At 46.6% G+C, this 27,858-nt stretch overlaps 7 protein-coding genes across 7 annotated transcripts; 2 read left to right on the forward strand and 5 right to left on the reverse strand.

Annotated features, from left to right (window-relative positions):
• Positions 1 to 1,253: 1,253 nt before the first annotated feature.
• On the reverse strand, positions 1,254 to 3,000 carry LOC138827268 (histone H2B type 2-F). Its single transcript, XM_070022751.1, has one exon. It carries the CDS (start codon positions 2,960 to 2,962, stop codon positions 2,582 to 2,584), a length of 381 nt encoding a protein of 126 aa, XP_069878852.1. The 5' UTR covers positions 2,963 to 3,000; the 3' UTR covers positions 1,254 to 2,581.
• A 568-nt stretch (positions 3,001 to 3,568) lies between these two features.
• Positions 3,569 to 4,359, reverse strand: LOC138827269 (histone H3). Its single transcript, XM_070022752.1, has one exon. The coding sequence runs from the start codon at positions 4,357 to 4,359 to the stop codon at positions 3,949 to 3,951; it is 411 nt and encodes a 136-aa protein (XP_069878853.1). The 3' UTR covers positions 3,569 to 3,948.
• A 6,306-nt stretch (positions 4,360 to 10,665) lies between these two features.
• LOC138827270 (histone H4) lies at positions 10,666 to 15,257 on the forward strand. Its single transcript, XM_070022753.1, has 2 exons — positions 10,666 to 11,065; positions 13,943 to 15,257. Exon 1 carries the CDS (start codon positions 10,672 to 10,674, stop codon positions 10,981 to 10,983), a length of 312 nt encoding a protein of 103 aa, XP_069878854.1. The 5' UTR covers positions 10,666 to 10,671; the 3' UTR covers positions 10,984 to 11,065; positions 13,943 to 15,257.
• A 4,337-nt stretch (positions 15,258 to 19,594) lies between these two features.
• Positions 19,595 to 20,230, reverse strand: LOC138827271 (histone H3). The gene has a single exon (XM_070022755.1). It carries the CDS (start codon positions 20,038 to 20,040, stop codon positions 19,630 to 19,632), a length of 411 nt encoding a protein of 136 aa, XP_069878856.1. The 5' UTR covers positions 20,041 to 20,230; the 3' UTR covers positions 19,595 to 19,629.
• A 676-nt stretch (positions 20,231 to 20,906) lies between these two features.
• Positions 20,907 to 21,474, reverse strand: LOC138827301 (histone H2A type 2-A). Its single transcript, XM_070022810.1, has one exon. It carries the CDS (start codon positions 21,404 to 21,406, stop codon positions 21,014 to 21,016), a length of 393 nt encoding a protein of 130 aa, XP_069878911.1. The 5' UTR covers positions 21,407 to 21,474; the 3' UTR covers positions 20,907 to 21,013.
• Positions 21,475 to 22,771: 1,297 nt separating this feature from the next.
• On the reverse strand, positions 22,772 to 27,199 carry LOC138827303 (histone H2B type 2-E). Its single transcript, XM_070022813.1, has one exon. The coding sequence runs from the start codon at positions 26,995 to 26,997 to the stop codon at positions 26,617 to 26,619; it is 381 nt and encodes a 126-aa protein (XP_069878914.1). The 5' UTR covers positions 26,998 to 27,199; the 3' UTR covers positions 22,772 to 26,616.
• An 88-nt stretch (positions 27,200 to 27,287) lies between these two features.
• Positions 27,288 to 27,849, forward strand: LOC138827302 (histone H2A type 2-A). Its single transcript, XM_070022812.1, has one exon. The coding sequence runs from the start codon at positions 27,350 to 27,352 to the stop codon at positions 27,740 to 27,742; it is 393 nt and encodes a 130-aa protein (XP_069878913.1). The 5' UTR covers positions 27,288 to 27,349; the 3' UTR covers positions 27,743 to 27,849.
• Positions 27,850 to 27,858: the final 9 nt, after the last annotated feature.

The raw sequence follows: 27,858 nt of genomic DNA on the forward strand, positions 1-27,858 counted from the left end.
ACTTCATTAGTAGTAGAAGCTGGCTCTGAAATAGGTTGACCGCCTGGCCTAGCAGATTCCATGGCGGTCTCCTGGCGCCACCTTGTGGCCACCCGTGCGCACGGACTCGCCACGACTTTACTTCTTGGAAGAAATTATTTGCCTTCGGAGCCGGCAGGAGCGGACAATGAGCTCTGGAGTGGAATGGCAGCAGCGGTGGCAAGCAGTTTCAAGGGGTTAAAGGGTCGTGCGTGTCCGATACACCTCTGTACCGATATAGCTCTGTACCAAAAAGAGCATCTAACTCGTCGCACCACTGCTGAACCCCATCGTTAAAAGGGTCATTCCGGGCCCGCAGGTGTAAGCACCCAGAGAGGATGTGTGTGTGTGTGTGTGTGTGGTGTGTGTGTGTGTGTGTGTGTGTGTGTGTGTGTGTGTGTGTGTGTGTGTGTGTGTGTGTGTGTGTGTGTGTGTGTGTGTGTGTGTGTGTGTGTGTGTGTGTGTGTGTGTGTGTGTGTGTGTGTGTGTCGGGGAGCCAGATGCGCCTGCGCCCTGCAGCCGCCCCGCACAACCCTTCGCTCTTGTCCCTGCCTGGCAGTCGGGGCACAGCCGCTCTGCGCAGCGACCCCTGGCGGCCGCTATGGACCTCTCAGCACACGCACCTGCGGAGGCCCTAGTAACCCGCAGGCAGGGAGTCCCAGCAGCTCTGCGGGCCTAGAGAGACGAAAAAAGAAAGGCAGGTGGAGGAGGCGGCGGTCACCCGCCTCCCTGTCTAGCACAGATGACCTTTGCGCGGGTTCCAGCACCGCCAGAGCCAGGAAGGGGTTCTTAGGACGGTTCGGTCTGCAAAAGGGAGGGCAAAGACCCCAGGTGCCTCAAGAGCTTCCTGCAAATGAAGCGGGATAGTGAATTCAGCTTTGGGCCCCAAGGATCCAAGACTTCCCCTGTGTTTCCAGGACTGAGAACAGGGTGTGGAAGGGTGGGTGGGAGGAGGAAGGTGATCTCGGTTTGAGGTGGGACTAGAAAGGCCCGGTTGACTTTCTTCATTCCCAGACTTAGGCAGAGAAAACCACCAAGGACTCTTGGATTTGTGGAGGATCTTCTTGCGAGGATCTTCTTCGGTTTATCCTGCAATTCCCAGGCCATCAAACCCAAGCACAACAACTCAGAGAGGACTGGAGTGGAGCAGAACAGATAGGAATACAGGTGGGGGTCATTACTCAACTTCCAGACATCGTATAAAGAACCTCGAAGACCACATGACTTTTTCCTGCTAGAGTCCAAACAGTATATTCATTTAGTAAAAGAAAATCCCCTGGCTTCAATCATGATGAGTCTTGAATTGGGGACAGTCTTCAGAAATGTTTTGCACATATTAGCTTAGGGCCTTCAGTCATCCTTGTTTCCATTCCCAGAGCATGACACAATGGCTCTGACACCCACAGGTTCACTAACATTTGGAGATCTGACATGTGAACACCAAATATGGGTATAATTCAAAACCTATTAAACACACCTGCAACCTGACTGGGTCTGTAAGGTTCAGAAGAGCCACCTGGAGATGTTTAACAAGCACCCAGGTGACTCTTACTATCAAGAATATTTGTTAGTTAACAGAACCAAGGCAGGATCCTGGCCCTGGATGAGATGGTCCAGTGGAGAATGACCTATAGGTAACAGGTGGAGTTGAGGAAAAGGTGGGTTAAATTCTGAAGGCTAGGGGCTGGGGATGACTTAGTGGTAGAGTGCTTGCCTAGCTTGCATGAAGCCCTGGATTTGATTCCTCAGTATCACATCAACAGAAGCAGGCCGAAGTGGTGTTGTGGCTCAAGTGGTAGTGCTAGCCTTAAGCAAAAGCTCAGGGACAGTGCCCAGGCCCTGAGTTCAAGCCCCAAGACTGGCAAAATAAATTCTAAAAGCTAGGGAGGTCTAAGTCCTGGGTTTCTCAATGTCTGCAAAACAATATTCTAGGCTAAGTAATAATTGTGCTTGGGAAGAGGGGGGGGTTCTTGTCCAGTGCATTATAGGAAGTATCCCTCCCACCATGTTTAGCAGAAATATTTATATTCCCAGAATTCCTAGGGCTACAAGGAGACCTGGGGAGGGGGGAGGCAGGGTGGACGGCGGGATGGTTTCCCTGAGTAAAGCCACTGAAAAACGGTGGGCTCATAACTGTAGAGGCAAGCCAGACTGGGTATACTGGCGTTAGATAGGAAACACAACTGAGAGAACTAAAAACTTTCATCAGTACACCATAAGGAAGAACAAGCTTAAGACTTCCAAAATCAGGCTGCGGGTAAGGGGTGTTCTAAGAGATGTGGGCCCGGGTCTGCCCACCCTCTGGCTCCCCCTCCAATACTCTTGGGAACAGGGAATGTTGCGCCAGTTTTACACCAAGGATCGGCAGAAGAGGAATACACATTTGTTGACAACAGCGTCCTTTCGACTAGCCAACACGGCTAGGTTGCACCGAATTACAAAAGGCTCGAGACCCACATCAGAACGCAAGACCAAGAGTTTACAGCCCTTTCCTTTGTTAAATGAAGTGGCTCTGAAAAGAGCCTTTGGGGTATAGCAGATGCGTCGCGTCTCTTGTGCAACCTTACTTGGAGCTGGTGTACTTGGTGACGGCCTTGGTGCCCTCGGACACGGCGTGCTTGGCCAGCTCCCCGGGCAGCAGCAGGCGCACGGCCGTCTGGATCTCCCGCGACGTGATGGTCGAGCGCTTGTTGTAGTGAGCCAGACGCGACGCCTCGCCCGCGATGCGCTCGAAGATGTCGTTCACGAACGAGTTCATGATGCCCATGGCCTTGGACGAGATGCCAGTGTCGGGGTGCACCTGCTTCAGCACCTTGTACACGTAGACGGAGTAGCTCTCCTTGCGGCTGCGCTTGCGCTTCTTGCCGTCCTTCTTCTGCACCTTCGTCACGGCCTTCTTCGAGCCCTTCTTAGGGGCAGGAGCGGACTTGGCAGGATCAGGCATTTTCCCTCCTCCGAGAACGTCCGGCTCTTCAAATGAGGTAATCGCCAACTACCGCAGGAGGGCCTGATCTCACGCTACTTATAGAGCCTGTATGCAAATTAAGTCTCCTACAGTACCTTCACTTTATTGGTTGATTTACAATAGTCGTCACTGGGGGGGGTGGGGCCTATTTAAAAAGCTCCCTGTGGTGTTTTCTTAGTGGTCATTAGAATGGAAACCTTGCTAGCCAATCAGAGTGTTCCATCTCAGTTACCAGAACATTACGGTTTCTTCACCTGGTTTTTTCACTTTCAATCCTAGACTTTTACAGACTAAAAAGCTAACTGCCTCCTCCTCTTTATGTTATTTTACTGTATTTCCCGTTTCTTGAGTACCTCAACCCATACATTTACAGACCACCAGGAACACACTTCGCTCCTTTATTATTCCGGTTTAGGCCACCTGAATAGCCCCAGCTTCATCCAATTCCTAAATCAAAAAAGGGCTTCGCAATTAGGGTTGCCCTCCAGTAGGAAGAAAAACCAAACGATCCCATTAGCTTTCCTAAGCCACTGATGAGCTACCCCCAATCTCACCTAATTGCTTTTTGGGGGGTCCGGTCGTGGGGCCTGAACTCTGGACTTGGGCGCTGTCCCTGAGCTCTTCAGCTCAAGGCTAGCGCTCTACCACTTGAGCCAGAGCCACTTGCGGCTTTTTTCTTTTTTATGTGGCGCTGAGGAACCGAACCCAGGGCCTAGGCATGCAAGGCAAGCGCTCTACCACTGAGCCACCTTCCCAGCCCCTAATCTCACATAATTGGCAAATTAGTGGCTGGCGTGGCCTGCTGAGCTACAAGGACCGACTACGGGATACAGGTTTTCTTAGCCAAATGCCCAGCATACTGCGCTCAATGATCTAACAGCGGTTTGGTTGGTTACAGCTGCGGTTCATGAAAACGTGGGTGGCTCTGAAAAGAGCCTTTGTATTGGTTACTTTAAAGTGTGGCTTTAAGCGCGCTCCCCGCGGATGCGGCGGGCCAGCTGGATGTCCTTGGGCATGATGGTGACGCGCTTGGCATGGATGGCGCACAGATTGGTGTCCTCGAAGAGCCCCACCAGGTAGGCCTCGCTCGCCTCCTGCAGCGCCATCACGGCCGAGCTCTGGAAGCGCAGGTCCGTCTTGAAGTCCTGCGCGATCTCGCGCACCAGCCGCTGGAACGGCAGCTTGCGGATCAGCAGCTCCGTCGACTTCTGGTAGCGCCGGATCTCGCGCAGCGCCACGGTGCCCGGCCGGTAGCGGTGCGGCTTCTTCACGCCGCCCGTGGCCGGCGCGCTCTTGCGGGCCGCCTTGGTGGCCAGCTGCTTGCGCGGGGCCTTGCCGCCGGTCGACTTGCGCGCCGTCTGCTTCGTGCGGGCCATGGTTGGGCTATCTACTAGCTACGTGCAGGGGCTCCCGGGCAGTCCTACTTATAGACATACCCTCGCCTTGATTGGCCTACAAAACAGGAACTTCTTGGCTTGTGATCCTATTGGATAGAATTCAATCCTATTTCAGGAGAGAGAAGATGGTCTTATTCCTTCCCTCTTCCCTCTTCTTTTTCTGTAACTTATTGATTACAATGTTTTGGTGTTTGTTGTTGTTTTTTTTAAAGAACTTTGGAAGGTAAGGTTCTTTAAGTAGATGTAATTTTGGTTCAAGCAATGCATAGTATTTTGCAAGCTTTATACATTTACCAGGTTTCTTCTAAAAACAAGCATGTTCCTAAGTACTAGGTTTCAGTTTGTTTCAAGTCACTACTGTCACTCCCCTTCGACATAGCCCCTAGCTAGTTAGCACATTATATCCTTACTGAAGTATAACAAAATAACATGTAGTGAAATGAATCAAACGTATTTAACTGATTTCTAAGCTTAAAGCCCCATTTTAATCTACAGTTTGTTCACCAGCTAGATTACTTACAGCCTCTGCCTTCCTTTTCCTTTCTGGGATATGGACCTATTCTCTCCCCTACACCAAAAGCCATTTAGGTCCAACAGATGAAATGTTTCTAAGTCAAAGATAGAACTTTGGGGCTGGGAATGTGACTTAGCAGTAGAGTGCTTGCCTAACCTGCATGAAACCCTGGGTTCGATTCCTCGGTACCACAGACAGAAAAAGCCAGAAGTGGTGCTGTGGCTCAAGTGGCAGAGTGCTGGCCTTGAACAAAAGAAGGCAGGGACATTGCCCAAGCCCAGAGTTCAAGGCCCAGGACTGCCAAAAAAAAAAAAAAAAAAGATAGAGCTAAATACATGTTTCCCTTTGTATTTCTCCTTTACAGGAGGAAGTTTCTAAACTTGATTAAGTGTTTATCAACCAAATAAGTTATCTTCCAAGCAAATAATGTGTGGCTAGTAATTTTCTTCAAATTTAAATATTTTCTAATTCCTAAAAGTTGACTTTATCTTCTGCCAGGTGCAGAAGATTACAGGTGGCTCACACCTGTAATCCTAGTTACTCAGGAGGATGAGATCTGAGAATCAGGATTCAAAGCCAGCCAGGGCAGGAACACCAGACTTATCCCCAATTAACCACCAAAAAGATAGAAGTTAGGCTGGGTTCGATTCCTCGGTACCACAGACAGAAAAAGCCAGAAGTGGTGCTGTGGCTCAAGTGGTAGAGTGCTAGCCTTCAATGAAAAAGCTCATGAACAGTGCCCAGGTTCTAAATTCAAGGCCCAGGCAGTACCAGTGTGCACACACACACAGGGTTTTGTTTTGTTTTTTTTCTATTTACCACAAAATTGAAAAATCCATGCATTTTACCTATTCCATGGTTTATATATGATATATATGTGGCATAACACATATCTATGTGTAAGGCCTGGTACCTGTCCCTTAGCTTTTTAACTCAAGGCTGGCACTCTATCATTTGAGCCAAGGTCTCACATCTGACTTTTGAGTAGTTAACTGGAGGTAAAAGTCTCAAAGATTTTTCTGCCGGGACTGGCTTAAATCACAATCCTCAGATCTAGGCCTTATGAAAAGCTGGGATTATAGATATAAACCACCAGTGCCTGGCTTATTTCACATGTTTTGAAGCATTGTTCAGGAAAGTGCTTTTTTTTTTTTTTTTTTGGTGCTGGTCTTGAAGCCTATAAGAACTTACTTAATTGGGGGCTGAGAAGGTGACTCAGTGGTAGACTTGCCTTGCATGCTTGAGACCTTGGGTTCAAATCCTCAGCACCACATAAGCAAAAAGAAAAAAGCTGGAAGTGGTGCTGTGGCTCAAGTGGTAGAGCGCTAGCCTTGAGCTGAAGAGCTGAGGGATAGCACCCAGGCCCAGAGTTCAGGCCCCACGACTGGACCCCCCCCCCAAAAAAAAAAAGAATTTAATTGGATTATTATCTTGAAGAACCCATGTTGGGCAAAATCAATCTCTCAGGAAATCTAAAATAACATACAAGTACAAGTGATATAAACAAATATTATCCGTTCTTGTGGTTACTTAATAATGATGCTTTATATGCATAGTGCACTGTTCATTGTATAATAGTTCTTCTTACATTTTGTCACAATATGCATTCTGTGGCTTTACAGATAAGAAACTGAATCTCAGGAAAATTACAGCTTCTCCGGGTAGTAAATAAGAAAGCACACATAATATTTTTGAGGCAAAAGAGTGAAATTACAATGATGAATTTCCTCTTTCATAAGGTTTTACCAGGTGCATTTGAAGAACCGCAGTATCTTATCATGTAACCAAACCATCCAGTGTTTCTCAAATTTCTGCCAGGCACCAGTGGCTCACATCTGTAATCCTAGCTATGCAGGAGGCTGGAGATTTGAGGACAATGGTTCAATGCCTGCCCATGCAGGAAAGTCTGTGAGACTCTTACCTCTAATTAACCCACAGAAAACCAAAGTGGTGCTGTGGCTCAAAGTGGTAGAATGCTAGCCTTGAGCAAAAAAGCTCAGGGACAGCACCCAATTCCAGAGTTCAAGCCGCAGGACCAACAACAGCAACAAAAATTTCCCAAACTTCTCTATTGAACTGTCTCATCACAAGGTAGAATATCCTATAGGGTCTGTATGATAGCCCACCCACCCAAGGGCCATGGTTTTCGCAACATTTTTTTGTTTGTGATATGCTCATGTGAAATGTATGCATGTGTTCATTTAAATCAGAAAAGGTTTCTCAAACTCTACATAGAAATCCTCCCTTATCCCAGGTTTCCATTTCTGCATTCACTCATGCTTGGGAAATATTAAGTGGAAAATTCCTGAAATAAGTAAGTCAGTAAGATTTTAATTGTGTGGCCATTGTGAGTAATGTGACAGATGATGGGATTCTCACACTGTCCCACCCAGAAGATGAATCATCCCTTTTGCCCTGCATATGCAGGCTGTCCACTCATTAGTCCCATATTGCATACTAATTTTCCTGTGAAAGTTCTCATCTACCATTTTCATCACAAGCAGGTTCATGGTGCCGAAGAACCACTTTTCTTCAGCTGTGACACACAGAGAAGTTTCTTTTACCCGCAGCTGTGGGAACTGTATATTGAAAACTGGCAACTGGAATTTTATTAGCACAGGAGAATACGAGGAGCTTACATTATTTCATACGGGAAATAAAGAAAATTTTATTGTATCACTTGTTAGACATGTAATGTTTTCCATGTACCTACCTGTTGTTTTTTAATACAAAAGTAACAAGCAGTTAAAAATAGCTATTACAAGGGCTGGGAAGGCGGCTCAGTGGTAGAGTGCTTGCCTTGCATGCATGAGGTCCTGGGTTTGATTCCTCAGCACAGCCTAGGCCCAGAGTTCAGGTCTCACGACCAACCAAAAAAAAAAGAAAAAAGAAAAGAAAAAGCTATTACAAGAAGAGAGGTTCTGGTTTTTTTTTTTTTTTTTTTTTTTTTTTTTTTTTTTTTTTTTTTTATCAAGTACCCCTTCCCCATAGAGTTATATGAAGGACCATTTGAATTTGGGGCTATTCATCAGTAAGGTTTTGTACCTGATTTAGTTTCATCTTGACTGATGAGCACTTGAGACCAAATTGAGAAACTGTAAGATTTTAAACTTCTTTACTTCATCTGAGATTAAATACTCCACTAATACCTTGCAAATAAGTAAAACTTAGCAAGATTCTCCCTTTTATTAGTTTTGAATAGTTACTTTCTGCATTACAAAGCTTCAAATAGTTATAAGGTGAAGTGTTTTTATCCTCATTGCAGAAACATTAAGGGTTATATAAGGATTTTTTATATAATCTCTTTAACCCTGAAAGTTCTTAGTTGGAACTGACCACTCATACAGAAGATATATCAAAATAGAAGCTTGTAAATGTTTTGGGGTTTTGTTGTTGTTTGTGGGGCATGAACTCAGGACTGTCCCTGAGCTCTTTATACTCAAAGCACTCTACCTCTTTGAACCACAGCTCTACTTCTGGTTTTCAAGTAGTTAACTGAAGTCTCAGGAGGACTTTTCTGCGTAGGCTGACTTTAAACCATGATCTAAGCCTTCTGAGTAGCTAGGATTACAGGAGTGAGCCACCAGCACCCAGCTTAAATGTTTGTTTTTGAATGTACACCTGGGGGCTCTTCCAAGAAAAGTGGTCCAAAGGGGTTGTTAAAATTTGGGGCCCATCTACCTAACTTAGTAGGGGGAAAGAGAGCCAAAAAGAAAAGACAATCACTGAAAAACGAATGATTTTTTAAAATAGACGTAGAATAGATGGGTATATGATAGCTCTCAGCAAAGTATGTTTAGGAATGGTGCCAACTTCTCATTTCTGAAAAGAGAAAATCAGAATTGCCTCCATGGAGATGCAACCGAATTAAAATGTTGAGTTCTTTGGTGGGGGGGGGGGGGGGTGGAGGGAGGGATTTCCTACTTTTAGACAAATAAGGCATTTGAGGAACTCAAAACAACTCCTCTGTATAAAGTGACATATTTTAGGGTAGCATATGCTGGTCTCCTTCAAAAGAAGATTGTACAACCAAAAAGGCTTTGATTAGAAGGTTCTGTCCCCTCTGATGCCAAAAGTGTCATTTCATCATCCTTTGCTTCTGAGTGTATTTTTTTTGTTTTTGCTCATGTTGTAATTTGGTCATGTCTTTTTCCCTTGTGTTTAAAAGTAGCCAAATATAGGTGCTGTTTGTTCTATAAATAATTGTTGAGCTTATACTAGACACTGAACTAGCTTACCATTTTACAAAACAAGAAACACTGCCAGTAAGAACCAGTCAGGAAAGAAAGCATAGGGAAGATACAGACATTTAACAAGATATTCTACCAGAGTTGCTGAAGTATCAGAAAAGAACAAGTTTGTTTCTTTGCCCCGGAGTGGCCAAGGGAGAGATCTATTCTGAGTTGCTGGCTTGGGCATGTATATGCATCCATGCATGGCATGGCGTGCATGGCTTGGCTCCCTGAACCATTAAGAAAGGGAGCAGTAAGTACTTAATCACACCTTGGGGATTTTTTAAGTTTAAACGTTTGATTTTTAGGAAGTTTTACCCTTCAGTCTAAAATAAATCCAGAGATACCAGATGGAACCTAGAAGTCTGGAACCTAGAAGTTTGGATAAAGACCTGGGATTCCTCACCATAAAGTAGAGTTAATGGTGAAACTTGGAACACAGGATTTTTCTCAAAATAAGCATTTCAGTCCCTGTCTCTATCTCTGTTTCTCTGTGTGTCTCTTTTTCTCTTTGTCTCTGTCTCTCTCTCTCAAAAATAAAAATAAAAACCCCAAAAAACAATTGTAATGGATTGTTCTATATAGAGGGGCCTAGTTAAAGCAATGAACATACTAATAGGACTTCAATCAGTTTTACATAGGGCAACTTCATAATGATGGTCCATTTGAAACATATGTCCTCTTGCAAAACCCACCCAACTAGGAGAGCTTTTCTAGCTTTAGGGGAACCAGTGGGGCTCAACTGAGATAGATTGAGCACTAAACCTTGGCGGAATAGAAGGGCCAATTTCAGAGGAACTGTAGAAATGGATTTGCAGGAAACCCCTGTCTCTTGAATTTATTTATATTGAGCAAAGCCTTGAATGATAGTACGTTGGGATTCACTAACCTCCATCAGAAAGCAATGTCCTGAGGCCAGTTGTCCTAGGATCTGACTTCTGGCTTAGCCTACAACCATCAAAATACCGACTGGACTCAGGCGTTATAGTGACCTTCTCCCTGACCTCATCATTCCACACGTACCCTAGCCGCCGCAGCTCCCGACTCTGGCAGCCTAAGGATCCGAACTGCTTTTCTGCAGTTCTGTGTAGCTTAACCATGATTCGGAATTCTCTGGTTTGGATTCGATCCCTAAACTGGCCCTTTCTCTTCTATTCTGAACTCCATCTTCCCTTCCTCGGGTTTTCTCTGCAGAGACGCTTTTCCTTCTAACCTCAGTTTGGCTCCACTGTGAAGCCTACAAGGGAAGAGAAAAACAGACTGTGGAATCTGAAAACAAAGTGCTGGGATCTGAATTCTCCCTGGGATTACGAACCATCCACCAGAAAATAAGAATAAAGGGAAGCTTCAGAGAGCCCGGTAGAGGGCAGCCGAGGAGCAAGCCGACCACGAATGACGTAATGTCCGGGACGGGGAGGGCTTGGGGAGCTGCTTCCCGCGCGCGCGCCTCTGGTTTTCAATCTGGTCCGATTCTCTTACATATATAGCCGCTGAAAGCCTGTTTCACCTCATCCTGCTAACTGCTGTCTCTAAGCTACAGCCGCGATGTCTGGAAGAGGAAAAGGTGGCAAGGGCTTGGGCAAGGGCGGTGCTAAGCGCCACCGTAAAGTCCTGAGGGATAACATTCAGGGCATCACCAAGCCTGCCATCCGACGTCTTGCTCGGCGCGGGGGTGTCAAGCGCATTTCGGGTCTCATTTACGAGGAAACTCGGGGTGTGCTGAAGGTGTTCCTGGAGAACGTGATCCGGGACGCGGTCACCTACACCGAGCACGCCAAGCGCAAGACCGTCACCGCCATGGACGTAGTCTACGCGCTCAAGCGCCAGGGCCGCACCCTCTACGGCTTCGGAGGCTAAGCCGCCGCCCCGGTTTTGTCCCATTCCCAAAGGCCCTTTTTAGGGCCACCATGTGGTCATCGGGAGAGCTGTGCACGGCGCCGTAAGTTTAAGGAGCTAACGTTGGTTTATGTTTGCCCCACTGAGGAAAAAATTTGTTTCAGCTTGGCTAAGGATGCCTAGGTGACTGCAAAAGCAGTTTAAGCTTAAGGTCTTAGCTTAGTGTTGCCTTCGCTAAAGTACTGTGCTTTAAGCCAATGGTTCATCCCTGCAATCAAAGCTACTTCGGGGGTGAAATGTGAAAATTACGGTTCAAAGCTTGTCCACCATGGTAGCCTGTGAAATTCCAAGTAAACGCCAGGAAGAAAAACTGCAGAAGTGAAACTGGCTCCCGTGGTACATTTTTACCCTTGAGCACAAAGGTTCAAGGACAGTACCTTGGCCAAATTACAGCCCCAGGCAAAAAGGATGGGTGCCTAAAACTGAATTGTTCCATCTTTACGGCAAGGTTATTCTCGACTCCCCGTGTTTAATGAGCAGGATTAGAAGACTGGTGGTAGCTTCCAATTCTGCCAGTTTGTCAATTTACCTTTTTCATTTCAAGCGTTTATTCTCTACCATTGTACGCAGTAATCCTTTATCCTTAAAAGAGCTCTGTGCACACTGAACAATGAATGCATTGACATTTAGCTCTCTTCCAAAGGGTGAGAACTGATAGGCCCACTGGTTCACCATTTAAAAACAGACAAAAGATAGGTTCGATCAGAGACTCCTCAAATGTTTAAGTGCTTACTCTGACCAGTGTAGTACTTTTTTTTAATCCTTCAGAGACATACCCCTATAAAATGAACAGACTTGCTTTTGTGGTTTTGCAAGGGTGCAGATGCAGGCATTTTGATGTGATCCATAAAAGTCATGCAAACTATAAAATCAAGCTGAATTATTTCAGGTATGTGATTTGTATCTTGCAATGAGAGACCTGTAGGGAAATACCAGATATCCATTAGATGCAACTCCATTTTTGAGAGGATTGGTCACATCCATGCCAGGGGACCACGCTGAGGCAGGCAGACACAGGAGAAAGATTATTACAAGGTTTATTAGAGGAGCCATATTGGCCCTGGAGAGAGAGCACGTGGCAGCCTCCACTATAGGTAGCAGCTGGGTCTGGGGGAGAGGAAGCAGGAAGATGGGAGTTCAGGTGGGTCTGGGCAGAAAGAGGGAGGAGCCATCTGTATGGTGGGAACTCAGGGGCAGGGAGAAGCTCAGGTATGGGTGGAGCTGAGGCCAAAGGTGTGCATAATGCGTACAGTTTTCACAAGACAAAAGTAAGTCATACCATACGAACATTGCCAAGAATACATCAAGCCATTCTGTACTTTTATTTCTCCATTTCTGCCCTACACTTCTCATTCTTAAACTTAGATTTAATTTAGTACTATTACATTTGCATGCGGAAACTTTTGTAATATTTTATTTTTGCATTCAATCTATCAATGACAGTAAAATGTAAAAAAAAATCTCATAGAAAATGGGATCGGAAGTTGTCAAAGAGAACAGTAGAATTAATCTTTAGAGCATCCTCAGTGGCCTATCAAAGTCTTGTAATAAGCCACACAGCAGTAGTTCATACCTGTAATCATATCTACTGAAGAGGCTGAAATCTGAGGATTGTGGTTCAAAGCCAGCCTGGACAGGAAAGTTCGTGAGACTCAACTCCAGTTAAACACCAGAAAACTGGAAGTGGTGCTTGTGGCTCAAGTGGTAGAGTGCTCACCTTGAGCTGAAGAGCTGAGGGACAGGCCCAGAATTCAAGCCCCATGAACAACCCCACCCTCATCCCTCCTACCCCCCCAAAAAGTATCAGCAAAAAGTCTTTGAGTACCCTCTCTAAGCACAGGCTTCATTCTAGGCAGGCTATTCCATAGTTCTGAAACAACAGATTTTTCATCTGGGCCAGTAAACAGTAGCCTAGAGATCAAATAGCCTAGAGATCAAATTCCTTGACCCTTAGGACAGTAACTTCCCCTGAGTCTGGCCCTGAGAAATTTAATACTCCGAATCCCTTGTTTTTCAATAAAGCATGCCCTGGTTTAACAACAAGAACCAGCCAGGCACTGGTGGCTCACACCTATAATCCTAGCTTCTCAGAAGGATGAGATCTGAGTATGCTGGTTCTAAGCCAGCCAAGGCAGGAAAGTCCATGAGACTCCAATTAATCACCAAAAAAGCCAGAAGTGGAGCTGTGTGCTCAAATGCTAAAGTGCTAGCCCTGAATATAATATCCTGAATCCAAAAGAGACTCGAAGACACCCAGTTAAAGGACCTAGGAACTTTATTCTGCTTCCTATCACCGGGAAGTAGAACAGTGTTGAGCTCAGGGTAGGAGGGGTTTTATAGGGATAGGTTACATAGGGTTATATAGACGAGGCATGCAAGGCAGATTTTCATTGGTTATATGAACTTTAAATTTATTTGTTCTTTATGGTAAATACCATATGTAATAATTTGCAATAGGCTTCCCATAGTGAGACCACTTGGTAGTGGTCTTTAATTGGTGGGCTTAAGGCCCTGTTACTGAGTCAAGCAAGGTTACAGGAGCAAAACATAGCAAAAACAGAGCCTTGAGTCACAGGAGCATCAGCAAAATGTAATCTTGACTTGGTCAGCAGGACCAATACTATCAATGCTATTGACACTGTGACAGAAGTTATTTTTATTATAAGATTCTGACTAATGCAGCAACTCAGTGCAGCTGGTGATAAACCTCAAGGTTGTCAGTAGCCTTCGGCAAAGCTGACAGCTTGGTAAACTTGAGTGAGGGAGAGATGTTCTTTTGCTTTTTAGCAAAGATGGAGAAAGGGGCAAAGGCTGACTACTGGTCAGCCTTTGTGTGTTTTGTTTTGTTTTGTTTTTTCTTTACCAAGAGGTTTTGCCCTTTATCAATAATCTTGTTCTGTTTTGTGATTTCACATTTTAGTTCCCATGGATATTTTCCCAGGGAAAAAGGAGTTCAGAGGAAAGAGTAAATTTCCAACAGCAGGAAGAACTGAGGCCAGACAGACAATAGGAGGAACTTTCTGCCAGTTGAAGGATTGCCCCAGGCCCATACAGACACCAGGCAAAATCCCAGGTATGTGTGAACTCATTTGAAGTGCAGGCAGGGCAATCCACCTGAGCCCAGCTGTAGACATCCCATTGTGGCTGAACTGAAAGGCCCCCACCTTCCTTGACCTGCAGCTTTCATTAACCTCTGCATCCTTGCTCAGACCTCCTATCAAAACTCCTGTCCCAACTCACTGGCACAACCTCCAAACCCGTGGAAAGGTCTGTGCCCCTCACTGTTCCTCAATAAACAGTCCTCGCCTGTTGATAATCAAGTCCAGCCTATTTGTTTTCCATTCTCCTCCATTTTCCTATCAAGCCCAGGGACTGGCCCGCACGCACACACGCGCGCACACACACACACACACACACAATCATGGTCACCCTAGAGATAACCCACTTTATATTTGAAAAAGTATATTTTCTTCATCCCAACAAACTTTCTTGTCATTGTCACCACATTCTCATCTTGCCTAAATTCTCTCACCAGATGGAAGGTTTGAGTAGCTGCACTGATTTTCCATTAACAATTTGACACCAAAAATTGGCAGTATATACTTAAAAGACTATGTCAGCTCCCAAAAGACTAACTTGTAGGTCTTTGCATTTGGCTTTTACCAACATCAACATTTAAGGCAAACTAGGTTTAAAACATGGTCCTTGACAATGGAAATACCAGCAAGGCAAAGGATATAAGACTTGCCCTCCAGGAGCTTATATCAAAACTAGGAATACACACACACACACACACACACATATATACACACAACAGGGTGGCCCAATAGCACAAAATACTACTACATATTAGCATGATGAGAAATGCAGATAATTACTGTAGGAACTTCCTAATGTGGTAGAAATCATTGCATAGTGGGAAATTGGGGAAACAGATGGGGCTTGTGACTGTCTAGGAAAAAGGGCAGGGCAGGGGCGGGGGGAGAGGAAGAGGGGAGAGCAAAACTCCTGGAATTCCATTGCATCATACAGAAGGTAAGGAAAGAAGTAACAAGAGTAACATTTTTGATGATGTCAAGCTAAGAAGGCTTCTTATGCTCAGGATGCCTCATTTTCCTAAAATCTCACCTAAAACTTATAATATTTCTAATTCACCTATTACTGTGATACTTTTTAACTTTAAAGGCTACATGCAAGCTGGGTGCTGGTAGCTCATGCCTATAATCCTAGCTACTCAGGAGGCTGAGACCTAAGGATCACCATCTGAACCCAGCCCAGGCAAGAAAGTTCTTATTGCCTATAAACTTCTCAGATGACCCGTCCAGCAGGCCAGGTAATTTAGTGGGGGATCCGAGGGGGCACCACCTGAAAACCAAGGTGGGGAGAGAGAATCGAGACCAAGCGCATTAAGAAAGACAGAGCCACTCTGAGTCGCGTCAAGGTCTGCTTTATTAAAGTGAGGCAGGGTTTATATACCCGAAGGGACAGGGGAAGGGAAAGAATGAAAAAACTTCGCAGAAGCAAGGGTGAGAAGTCCCGGGGTCAGGGATGGGTCGTGCTTGTCCTTTTGGCCATTGTGCTAATCTTAAAGGTGTCTCCTGTGATTTCTTTAAGAGACATTTATGGTTAGCCAGGCGCCGTTTGCTTAGGGCTGGAGATAAGAGAAGTTTTATGGTTAGCCAAATGTAGTTTACTTAGGGCTGAGGGAATATTTATGGTTAGCCAAATGTAGTTTGTTTAGGGCTAAAGGAATATTTATGGTTAGCCAAATATTATCTAAATATGCACCTTGGAATTTCCAAGAATGGCTACTTGTCAATTAGGTGTTTGAAAGAGGCCAGAGCATTCTCAGGCAGGTTTCGGGTCTCCAACACTCAGAAAAAGCCAGAAATGGCTCCATGGCTCTAGTGATAGATCACTAGCCTTGAGCACAATGAGGCTTAGGGATTGCACCTGGGCCCTGAGTTCAAGCCCCAGGACTGGAATTAACATGCAGACAAATATATGATCTCACTGAGGTTCTATGAAGCAGTACGGAACAAAATATAGAAGACAAATCAATTTTAAAAATGAGGGAATAAGTGGGCTAAGGACTTAAAGACAAACTTCTCTGAAGAGGAAAGAAGGATGGCCAATAGAAGAAATGCTCAACCTCCCTAGCCATAAAAGAAATGCAAATCAAAAGAACATTGAGATACCACCTCACCCCAGTTAGAATGGCTATAATCAAGAACTCTAATAACAACAGATGCTGGAGAGGATGTGGACAGAAGGGAACCCTACTGCATTGTTGGTGGAAGTGTAAACTTGTTCAACCACTTTGGAAAGCAGTATGGAGGTTCCTCAAAAGACTCCACATAATGCTCCCCTATGACCCAGCAATCCCACTTTTGGGCATTTACCCAAATGATCACAAACAAGACCATACTAAAGCTACCAGCACAACTATGTTTATTGCAGCATTATTTACCATAGCTAAGATAGGGAACCAACCCAGATGCTTCAGTAGATGAATGGATCAAGAAAATGTGGTATATACACACAATGGAATTCTATGCCTCCATCAGAAAGAATGACATCGCCCCATTTGTTAGGAAATGGAAAGACTTGGAAAAGATTATATTAAGTGAAGTAAGCAAGGCCCCAAAAAAACATAGGTCTCATGATTTCCCTTATTTGCAATAACTAGTATATGTCTGAGACAAGCAGAAAAGGTCAGATAAGTTGATGTTAGGTGAAATGAACCCCAAGATAAGTATTCCAATGTTTTTTTTTCTTTCTTGCGATTGTTATAAGATGATTTCTTTTTTGCTTTGTATGTCCCTCCCCCACGGTATAACCCCTGCTTTCATTGTATTTGATGTTGGTATAATTTGTGGAGGGGAAGGGCAAAAACAAACCGTTTAAATAGGGATCCAGGTGGACTCATTGCAACAATGAGATGTGCAAGTCGTAATGTTGAAAAACAAACTTTACAACTTTGGCTGGGGGGGTGGGGCAGATGGGAAGGGATGGAAAGGAGAAACAAAGGAGGAGGCTACAATGCTTGATAAGAAATGTACTCATTACCCTGCTCATGTAATTGTAACTCCTATATACGGTATTTTCACAATAAAAATTTTTTTTTAAAAATGAGGAAAGAAAACATGTCTGTTGTCTAAGTCAGTGGTCCTTAAAGTGGTTTCCAGTATAGCAGCACAGATCACCGAGAGACTTGTTAGATGTACAAAAAATCCTGGGCCCGGACCTGCCCCATACTTATTGAATCAGAAGCCCTGGGAGTAAGACCTACGCCCCTAGTAATTTATGCTTTAAAAGTTCAAGTCCTCCAGGCAATTCTGATACACATTAAAGGTTGATAACCACTGATGTAAGTAACAATTTTTTCTTCAAATGTAGCAAAGTTTTTTTAAAAACAAAGGTTGATGCCTCAGTTTACCAAAATGCTAAATTTCATTTTCTTTGATGAAGGAGCAACCAGGTGAACTATCCTAATAAAATTAACGTACTAAAGATACATGTATGTATATATTTAAGATTTACAAATCAAACATGGTGGGCAATAATAAATTTAGTATGCATTTATTAAAATTAGGTACTGCAAAGAACCTAAGAAATGGTGCCCAATTTTCTCATTTTTTTCCCCTCTGGTTCAGGATAAAATTGTTTCTTGAATATGAAATAACATAACTTTGTTATGAATCTGATGATTCATAAGCATTAATAGGATGTCCTGTCCTAATCCACAGTTTTAGACACTCATTCCCCAGGGGTCTTTTCTTGAAGCCATCTCAAATTATCCCGAGTTGCCAGCTCTGTTCAGACATGACCCTAAGTGAACTCTAGCTCCTCTATCCAGACAGGTGGCATCTTCCTCCCAGAATCTCAGGCAAGAAGGTACAGAGCCATCTTTGATTACTTTTTGCCTCAACAGTCCAGCTTTGCCCTTTCCCCAACCAGGTATATACATAGCTAGATCTGGTCCCTCCTGCTTACTGCAGTAGCTAGCTTCCAGTTCTCATTTCAGCCCTTCTCATCCGCTGTTGCTCTTCCATTCCTTTTTGTACCCTCCCCCACTTTTTTGATGCCACTGTCCCTGAGATTCTTTCTCTCAAAGCTAGTGCCCTACCTCTTGAGTCACAGATCCACTTACAGCTTTTTATTTTTCCAGAGTAGTTTGGGATAGAGACTCATGGACTTTCCTGACAGACTGGCTTCAAATTTCAATCCTCACATCTCAGCATCCCAAGTAACTGGGATTACAGGTGTGAGTCACCAGAGCCCAGCTTTGTACCCTCTTGTTATCCATCTACATTTCATACACATTTCTGATACTACCCACCAGCTTAAAGCTCCAATACTAGTTTCTCTTCTTATTTTTATCCTAATTCCCTAATCTTACCCACCTATGGTGTGCTGGGTAGTTTGGGTACAAAAGACAAATCCTTACCCTGAGGAATGTTGTCCCCTAATGCTGAAGGTAGAGAATGGGAAGAAATGTGGAACAGATAGGAAGGGGTATAAGCAAGAACCCAAAGGGATAAAAACCAAACGATAGAAAGGGAGAGACTCAGGAATTAATCTTTAAGAATGAACAGTTCTCAGAATTGCAATGAGGAAGACATGTTGAACCAAAAAAAAAAAAAAAAATAGCAACTGTCAAGAGAGTATGTATTTGAGAATTGCAGATTTGTGGGACTAGAAAATACTTATTCAGAGCTTCTGAAATCTAGGGAAACTAGGAAACACTAGGAACTAATGTATATCACAATACATCTTGTTGAGATTTCTGTAAATTAGCAACTATTAGTAGTTGCGGCAAGCAAAACTGATGGTTCTAGACTAGAAACTGTTAGGTGTTCTTACAGGGATTCCTGTAGTTTGTCAAGTACTACTATTGTCCACATTTTACAAATGGGAAACATAAGTTCTATAGAAATTTACTTCTTGCTACACACCTGTGATATGAACAAGGCTGGCCTCAGTCCTGACATCTGTTTTAGAGGTGCCAACTCTAAAGTTCTCTGAAGCAGAATTTCAAAGGTGAGATGATCGAATCATTCCCAGGCTACAATCTTGGGCCCGACATGCAGGATGCAAAGGCAGTGCCATTACCCTTGCTCTGAATCTCTCCTTTGAACGCCAACATACCCTGTTCATATTATAAGCCCCAGAAAATGCTCCACAAACTAATGCAAGAAATGTGACAGTGCATCCCAGGACAGGTCACAGGCACGTTAGTGGGACAATTTTACCCTGATAAACGTCTCCAATTATATCACTGAAATAAATGCTCCCACCCAACTGTACAGTGAGGGGGAAAAGCCGAGCCACTTCCACACTCAAGCTGTCAACACTGATAAACCCGGCAAACCCCAGCACACAGGTGAGGCCTAGACGGTTAGGAACGGAGGTGAGGGACATGGAAACAGAAGTCGGGCGAAGCAGGCACTGTCACCGGCTCTGATGACACTCGGCCAGCCCTCCACCCTAATGCCGGTTCCACAAGATTAGAGCACAAGGCACAGCTCCTTCCGAGGACGCAGTGGGTGGCTCTGAAAAGAGCCTTTGGATGCGATGGAACTTGCCGAGGGCCGCCGGGTGAGCTTAAGCGCGCTCCCCGCGGATGCGGCGGGCCAGCTGGATGTCCTTGGGCATGATGGTGACGCGCTTGGCGTGGATGGCGCACAGGTTGGTGTCCTCGAAGAGCCCCACCAGGTAGGCCTCGCTCGCCTCCTGCAGCGCCATCACGGCCGAGCTCTGGAAGCGCAGGTCCGTCTTGAAGTCCTGCGCGATCTCGCGCACCAGCCGCTGGAACGGCAGCTTGCGGATCAGCAGCTCCGTCGACTTCTGGTAGCGCCGGATCTCGCGCAGCGCCACGGTGCCCGGCCGGTAGCGGTGCGGCTTCTTCACGCCGCCCGTGGCCGGCGCGCTCTTGCGGGCCGCCTTGGTGGCCAGCTGCTTGCGCGGGGCCTTGCCGCCGGTCGACTTGCGCGCCGTCTGCTTCGTGCGGGCCATGACGACGGCGACGGTCTCAGAAACACACGGCACAAGCGCGCAGACAGAAACGGGCGGAAGGCCACCCCCGCTACACACTTTATAGGCGACGTCTTTTTCCGATTGGACGCAGGGGATTTGAAAGGCCCGCGCTGGCCGCCCATTGGCCGTGACGTCACCCGCCCCAGCGCTCCCGGTTGGCTCTGGCAGAACGCGGACCGCCCCGTCCCGCCCCCCCCGCGGCACTTCCTGCTCTCCACTCGGCCAGTACTTCCCCCTACCCCCTAACGCACCTTGTTTTCTACGGTTGTCCGGGTCCGAGTCCTCTGCGACCACCATCTGTAGCTGGGGTGGTCCTCAGCCCGCCCTCCACTCCCCTGACAGCCCCGCCCCGCCCCGCCTTCTGCCGGCCTACGCTCCTGTAGCCCGAGTCCTCTGCGACCACCGTCTGTAGCTGGGGTGGTCCTCAGCCCGCCCTCCACTGCCTTCCAGCAGCCCCGCCCTCTGCCGGCCGACGCTCCCGTGCCCCAGCCCGGAGACCTTGAGTGGAGGGGGCCCCCTCGGGGAGTGTGTTGTTGTCGAGGGGCCGCGGCGCTCCCAAGACTAAGCCAGGGCGGGCGATGCGAGCCCAGCTCGCGCCAACCCACGAGGCCCACGGTGGCCCCGGCACTAGGTTCAAGTGTGGGACAGGAGGTCGGGAAGAGCAGGGCGGGCCTGGAGGGAGACCAACGAGGGACCACAGTCGGCACGGACGCCCGCGGCGCGGCCCGCGGCCAACTTTCCCGGGAGTCGGACAGGAGGGGCCGTTGGGACGAGGAAGCGATCGGACGCTCCGCACCCGCCTCCCTCCCGCTCGCCCGGCCCCGCACGCACAGGCGGACACCGGCTACTTAGCGAGACAACTCTTCATTTGAAACAGTGGGTGGCTCTGAAAAGAGCCTTTGATTTCGCGGCCACGAAGGAGCCTGGCGAGGGCGCGCTGACGGGACCCGCCTCACTTGCCCTTCGCCTTGTGGTGGCTCTCCGTCTTCTTGGGCAGCAGCACCGCCTGGATGTTGGGCAGCACGCCGCCCTGGGCGATGGTCACTTTGCCCAGCAGCTTGTTGAGCTCCTCGTCGTTGCGGATGGCCAGCTGCAGGTGGCGCGGGATGATGCGGGTCTTCTTGTTGTCGCGGGCCGCGTTGCCCGCCAGCTCCAGGATCTCGGCCGTCAGGTACTCCAGCACCGCCGCCATGTACACCGGCGCGCCGGCCCCCACCCGCTCCGCGTAGTTGCCCTTGCGCAGCAGGCGGTGCACGCGCCCCACCGGGAACTGCAGGCCGGCGCGGGAAGACCGCGACTTGGCCTTGGCGCGGGCCTTGCCTCCTTGTTTGCCCCGACCAGACATCACTGATACCGCCGCACACCACCGAGCTCCGCCCTGCAACTGGGAAAAGTGCCGCGACCTCGCCCGCGCTACCCTTTTATAGGAAGAATGCGGATTGTCCGCGGAGCGCTCTCATTGGCTAACGAACCATCCTGCCATGGAGACCAATAGGAGGCCTCAGCCTGGATCCATTCATTTACATAATCTGCGTCCGGCCCAGGCTTTAACTCAGCATTTTTTTTTTTTTTTGCTCATGGCTGGTGCTGTATATCCCTTGAGCCGTCTCTTTTGCTAATTGTAGAAAGAATATCAAGTCTTTTCTTCCCACACTGACTTTGAACCTCACTCCTCCAGGTCTCAGCCTTCTGAGCAAGATGGGATTATACAAGTAAACCGCCAGCACTTGTCTCTGCCTTTGAACTCTTGATCTTCTGCAATCTCCAGGTTCTGGGAATCTTGACATTTGAAGCCACCCTGGGCAGCAAAGTCCGTTAAGTACCAAAGATGCTAGCAGTGGATCTGTGGCTCAACTGGTAGAGTGCTGAAAAGCTCAGGGACAGTGTCCACGTGAGCTGAGTTCAAGCCCCAGGACAGGCACAAGGATCCACATGTAGTACATGCTGGCACTCAAGAGGTTAAAAACAGTATCTGAGGGCTGGGAAGGTGGCTCAGTGGTAGAGCACTTGCCTTGCATGCATGAGGCCCTGGGTTCGATTCCTCAGCACCACATAAGCAAGAAGAAAAAAAAAAAAACAGTATCTGAATAATGCAGTCTGTTTTGGTTGTTAAGAGTATTTTAGACTTTACCAGAAAACCACATGGACATCCAGGTACAAAAAATGAAGAAATGTTTTATTGCTGGTAAAAGGGCTGGCAAGACCCTTCTCACAAGGGAAAGGAAGTGAGAAGTGCCGGTTATTGTCCTAGGTGACCTTTTATAACCTCCTGGATTTGGGGGAATCTCACTGTGGTCATAGCTATTTCAAAGGGGTACTCAGGGAAAGTGGGTCAGGGCTAATCATTTACACCTTTACTACATGGGCCTAGTGTTGCCTTGGGAAAGAGCATGTTAGGTTATGAGGGAGGAGGCTTCTGGACTAACAAATGTTGATATCTGTACAATCCTCTACATTGTAATAGATATTTTATGGTCATCTTGGGTAAGGCCAAAAAGAATTTCAAGAACCCAGGTCTGATCATTACAAGCTGTCCTCCAGAGAGGACAAGCAGCTAGTGTTTAAATTGGGGGTGAGGAAGTGGTAGGTGCTTTGAGTTTACCGTTGAAACATGTGCCAAATACATATGATGTATTGAGTTCCATCCCTAAGACCCATCCCCCAGAATAAAAAAAAAAATAAAAACAATAAAAACACAGTACTTGTTTTCTTTCATGGAACCATTTATTCTCTTTCTCTCATTAAAAAAAAAAAATAGAAGGGGTGAAGGTGAGTCACGTCCAGGCTACAATGCTTCCTTTACATTTCTTTGATTATACATAGTTCACAATATTGTGGGACAGTGATACTTAGCTAAAGTCACACATTTTAACCTTCACAAGGCGAATTTTCATTATCATGGTCTATAAAGCTTGTGAACTCTTATGAACTTTGACAATACAACTATTTCTTCCAAATTGGGTGATATGTACATTTCTGTACCTGTGCTTAGTGTACTCTGTTCCCTCTTTCCTATTCCCTCCTTCCTATCGCTGCCCTTTAGTTGCTTAGTTCAGTCCAGTGCAGTTGATGTATTTTATTACCTATTTCCTTCTGATTCTGTGCCCTCCTCTTAGCTTCCCTCATATGTGCATATATACATACCCTGGGGTCAAGAACACAGAGTCATCTAAAATCAATATGGCACACTAAGAATAGGTCCTTTGTTTCTTGGGTCCTGTTTACTTTGCCATTATCTCGTTGCATTTTGTATTTAAAATGTGCACATCAGGGAGACTATGCTGTTTGTCTGGGCTTGGCTTACTTTGCTTAACCTGATGACTTGTTCTAGTTCCATTTCCCTGTGAATGCCATTATTTTTTTTCTTTCTAATGGCTGTATATTATTCCATTGTATATAGGTACCAGAATTTATGGATCCATTCATCTGTAGTGGGGCATCTGGTTTGTTTCCATATCATGGCTATTGTAAACAGTGAAGCAATGAACATGGAGGTGCATGTGTGCTTCTATCCAGGTTCCTGTTGCTCAGGGTAAATATTAGCCTAGGAGTGGGATGGCTGGGTCGAAGGGGAGGTCTGTTTAGTTTTCTGAGGAAGGTACAGACTGCTTTCCAGAGTGGTTGTATTTGTTTACATTCCCACCAACAGTGCAGTAGGGTTCCTCTTTCTCTGTATCCCTGCCAGCATTTGAACCTGTGTGAATTTAGGACATAGGCCATTCTGACTGGGGTAAGGTGGTATCTCTGGGTTGTTGTTTTGGGTTGGTTTTTTTTGCATTTCCTTTAGGACCAGGGATGATAAACATTTTCTCAGCTACAATGCTTCTTATTTTAGCAATGTTACAAGAGTCCCAGACTCAAACTTCTGGGTTTTAGAGATCAGGTTCAGACACTAACCCCAATACAATCAAAGAGACAAAGAGGGTTCTACATTTTATTTTTTGCTGGTATTGGGGCTTGAATTCAGCTTCAAGTTCTCCATTTAGCTTTTTTACTCAATGCTGGCACTCTACCATTTGAGCCACACCCTCATTTCTAGCTTTTTGCCTCATAATTGGAGAAAAACTCTTGGGGATTTTTGTGCTCAGGCTGGCTTCAAAGTGTGAGCTCAGGTCTCAGCCTTTAGAGTGTATAGAATGACAGGTGTGAGCAACATGTCCCCCAGTTCCAGAAGAGATTTAAGTGATGTGAAACAGGAACACCTCTGGAAGAGGTAAGGAAATATCTGAAGCCATCTTCCCAGCACATTTGCTTTAGGTTGAAACAGAGGAAGAATTGGGTAAGGAAAGGTATGCATAAGTAACTACACAGTCAGAAGGGTTCTTGTGGTCATAGGTGGCCTCAGGTGGTCAGGTAGCCCACAGTCTCAGGGGGTAGAATTAACATCATTGTTGCTTAACAAGTGGTGCTGCAGAAGTCCTGATGTTCCTTTCCTTACAGAGGTTTCCTTGTCTCTGTAAAGACCTCACTGGATCAGTCTTGACACTGCTGATTTCCAAGACAGCTTACAAGATGAACAGCCCAGAACAAAGACAGATACAAAATGCAGATCTTGCTTTTTAATTCACTTAAGAGCCCCAAGAAGTAGTACATGTTCCCCCAGTCCTGGGCCTTGAATGCAGGGCCTAGGCACTGTTTCTGAGCTTCTTTTACTCAAGAGCAGCACTCTGCCACTTGAGCCACAGTGCCACTTACGGCTTTTTCTGTTTATGTGGTACTGAGGAATTGAACCCAGGGCTTCACGAATGCTAGGCAAGCACCTTACCACTAAGCTGCATTCTCAGCCCCCCCCCTTTTTTTTTAAAGCAAAAGCAACCTTTTCAGTACCTGTTACAAGGTTCCACCTGACCAATTCTAAGATAAAGAGCAAATTAGATCACCTTTGACCATAGGTGTCTATAACTTGGACTTAATATGCACCCCCAGTTATTTCTCCATTCAAACCTAAATCAGATGTCTATATGAGGGTGATGGGCTGAAGTGCTTGCTTACTTCTTCCAGCATAGTACCCATGCTATATTAACAAGTCCCTGTTCTCTGTCTTTTATTATTGTCTCTTTATCTGACATATTGGGGTAAGGGGTGAGATATGACACATGGAGCCCCTTGGAGGTTTTGTTTTTTCCTTTTGGTCGGTCGTGGGGCTTGAACTCTGGACCTGGGCGCTGTCCCTCAGCTCTTCAGCTCAAGGCGAGCGCTCTCCCGCTTGAGCCACAGCGCCACTTCCGGTTTTCTGGTGGTTTATTGGAGATAAGTCTCACGGAATTTCCTGCCCTGGCTGGCTTTGAACCTCGATCCTCAGATCTCAGCCTCCTGAGTAGTTAGGATTACAGGCGTGAGCCACCGGCGCCCAGCACCCCTTGGACTTAATTAAGCTTATAGCTTAAGATTCCAATTAGGCGATCACCAGTTTCCTCTCTTCAACAATACTTAAAAGGTTTAAATCAGAACTCTGGATTTTCCTTCTTCAACCCAACTTAAAATTCCAGTATTCCCTATAACAGCACAATTGTCTAATCAGTTGCTGAAGCCAAAATACCTATTCCTCAGCAAAAGCTGCAATTCTACCTCCAAGGTATGATCATCAATACTCCATGTGCCCTCCCATATTACAATCAGCATGCTCCATTTCCCCATGCAATCTACCCTGTGGTAAACGTTACTGCATGTTAGAATCCTCCAGAGCTTAACATTAACTACTAAGACCAGAAAGCATCCACAAAAAAAGTAAAATAACAAAAAGCCACCCTCAGATAACACTGGAGACCAGACTTCAAGAATCACTCTAGCACAAAACATACCAACACTCTCACCTACTATCTGGTTTTCTTGCTTCTACTATGACCAGGAAAAAACAAATGCCGCATAAAGTTACTAATCCTCCTTTTGTAAAGCTCAAAACAATCACTTACCCTTGGAGCCTTCTGCTCCCAAGCATTCCAAACCCTACATTCATAAACCGAGGGTATTTTGTTGATACAGTGCACAATCCTTAAATATAACAAGCTTAAGAAAAAGTTCATGGGAAATCTGTCACCATATATGAAAGTTTTTGCAGCATTTCAAGCAGGAGAAAAGCTGAATGCAGCAAGAGGTTGGAAAGAAATGACATAATCTAAAAAGACCACCACCCCTCCCACCCCAGAAAGTCCCCTATTTTACCACAGAAAACCACTGTCGCTTTCCCGCATTGGAAGCTTAGGATACAGCAGTCCACTAGCAACTCAATGTTATCTACTTAAGGAAAACAAAAAAAAAAAAGGAAATAAAGGGATTAACAATATAGCCAAAAGAACACTGAATGAACCCCCCTCCCCCATTCCCCTGCACACTAAGACCAATGTAACAGCGCCAAGAAAGCTGTACTTACAGTGTCAACAGCTGGGAAAAACAAAACAGGAAAGCTTGTGCTATTTCACTAAAGACAACTAATACACCAGAGGGGTCGCTAAGAGACATACACAGGTTGCACGACTCCTTCCAATGACCAAGTGGGTGGCTCTGAAAAGAGCCTTTAGGAAAAAGCGACTGCTGCGCGCCGAGCCCCGGAGGGACTCACTTGGAGCTGGTGTACTTGGTGACGGCCTTGGTGCCCTCGGACACGGCGTGCTTGGCCAGCTCCCCGGGCAGCAGCAGGCGCACGGCCGTCTGGATCTCCCGCGACGTGATGGTCGAGCGCTTGTTGTAGTGCGCCAGGCGCGACGCCTCGCCCGCGATGCGCTCGAAGATGTCGTTCACGAACGAGTTCATGATGCCCATGGCCTTGGACGAGATGCCGGTGTCGGGGTGCACCTGCTTCAGCACCTTGTACACGTAGATGGAGTAGCTCTCCTTGCGGCTGCGCTTGCGCTTCTTGCCGTCCTTCTTCTGCGCCTTGGTGACGGCTTTTTTGGATCCTTTCTTGGGAGCCGGAGCGGACTTGGCTGGCTCAGGCATGGCGAGAAGGACCAAGAGAAATACACAGAGCAAAGAAAGAGACAACGAACGGAAAGCGGATACACGGTGCAAATGAAAGCAGGCTTATAAAGGCCGTATGCAAATTAAGGTTCTGGCCACGCGGCTTTGTGATTCGCAAGGTTTCCCTGGCCTCTCCGCCAGACACAGATTATGTAAATGAGTGGATCCAGGCTGAGGCCTCCTATTGGTCTCCATGACAGGATGGTTCGTTAGCCAATGAGAGCGCTCCGCGGACAATCCGCATTCTTCCTATAAAAGGGTAGCGCGGGCGAGGTCGCGGCACTTTTCCCAGTTGCAGGGCGGAGCTTGGTGGTGTGCGGCGACGGCAGTGATGTCTGGTCGGGGCAAACAAGGAGGCAAGGCCCGCGCCAAGGCCAAGTCGCGGTCTTCCCGCGCCGGCCTGCAGTTCCCGGTGGGGCGCGTGCACCGCCTGCTGCGCAAGGGCAACTACGCGGAGCGGGTGGGGGCCGGCGCGCCGGTGTACATGGCGGCGGTGCTGGAGTACCTGACGGCCGAGATCCTGGAGCTGGCGGGCAACGCGGCCCGCGACAACAAGAAGACCCGCATCATCCCGCGCCACCTGCAGCTGGCCATCCGCAACGACGAGGAGCTCAACAAGCTGCTGGGCAAAGTGACCATCGCCCAGGGCGGCGTGCTGCCCAACATCCAGGCGGTGCTGCTGCCCAAGAAGACGGAGAGCCACCACAAGGCGAAGGGCAAGTGAGGCGGGTCCCGTCAGCGCGCCCTCGCCAGGCTCCTTCGTGGCCGCGAAATCAAAGGCTCTTTTCAGAGCCACCCACTGTTTCAAATGAAGAGTTGTCTCGCTAAGTAGCCGGTGTC

This window comes from Dipodomys merriami, unplaced genomic scaffold, assembly GCF_024711535.1.
Source record: "Dipodomys merriami isolate MVZ:Mamm:240054 unplaced genomic scaffold, mDipMer1.0.p SCAF_153, whole genome shotgun sequence".
Lineage (NCBI taxonomy): Eukaryota > Metazoa > Chordata > Mammalia > Rodentia > Heteromyidae > Dipodomys > Dipodomys merriami.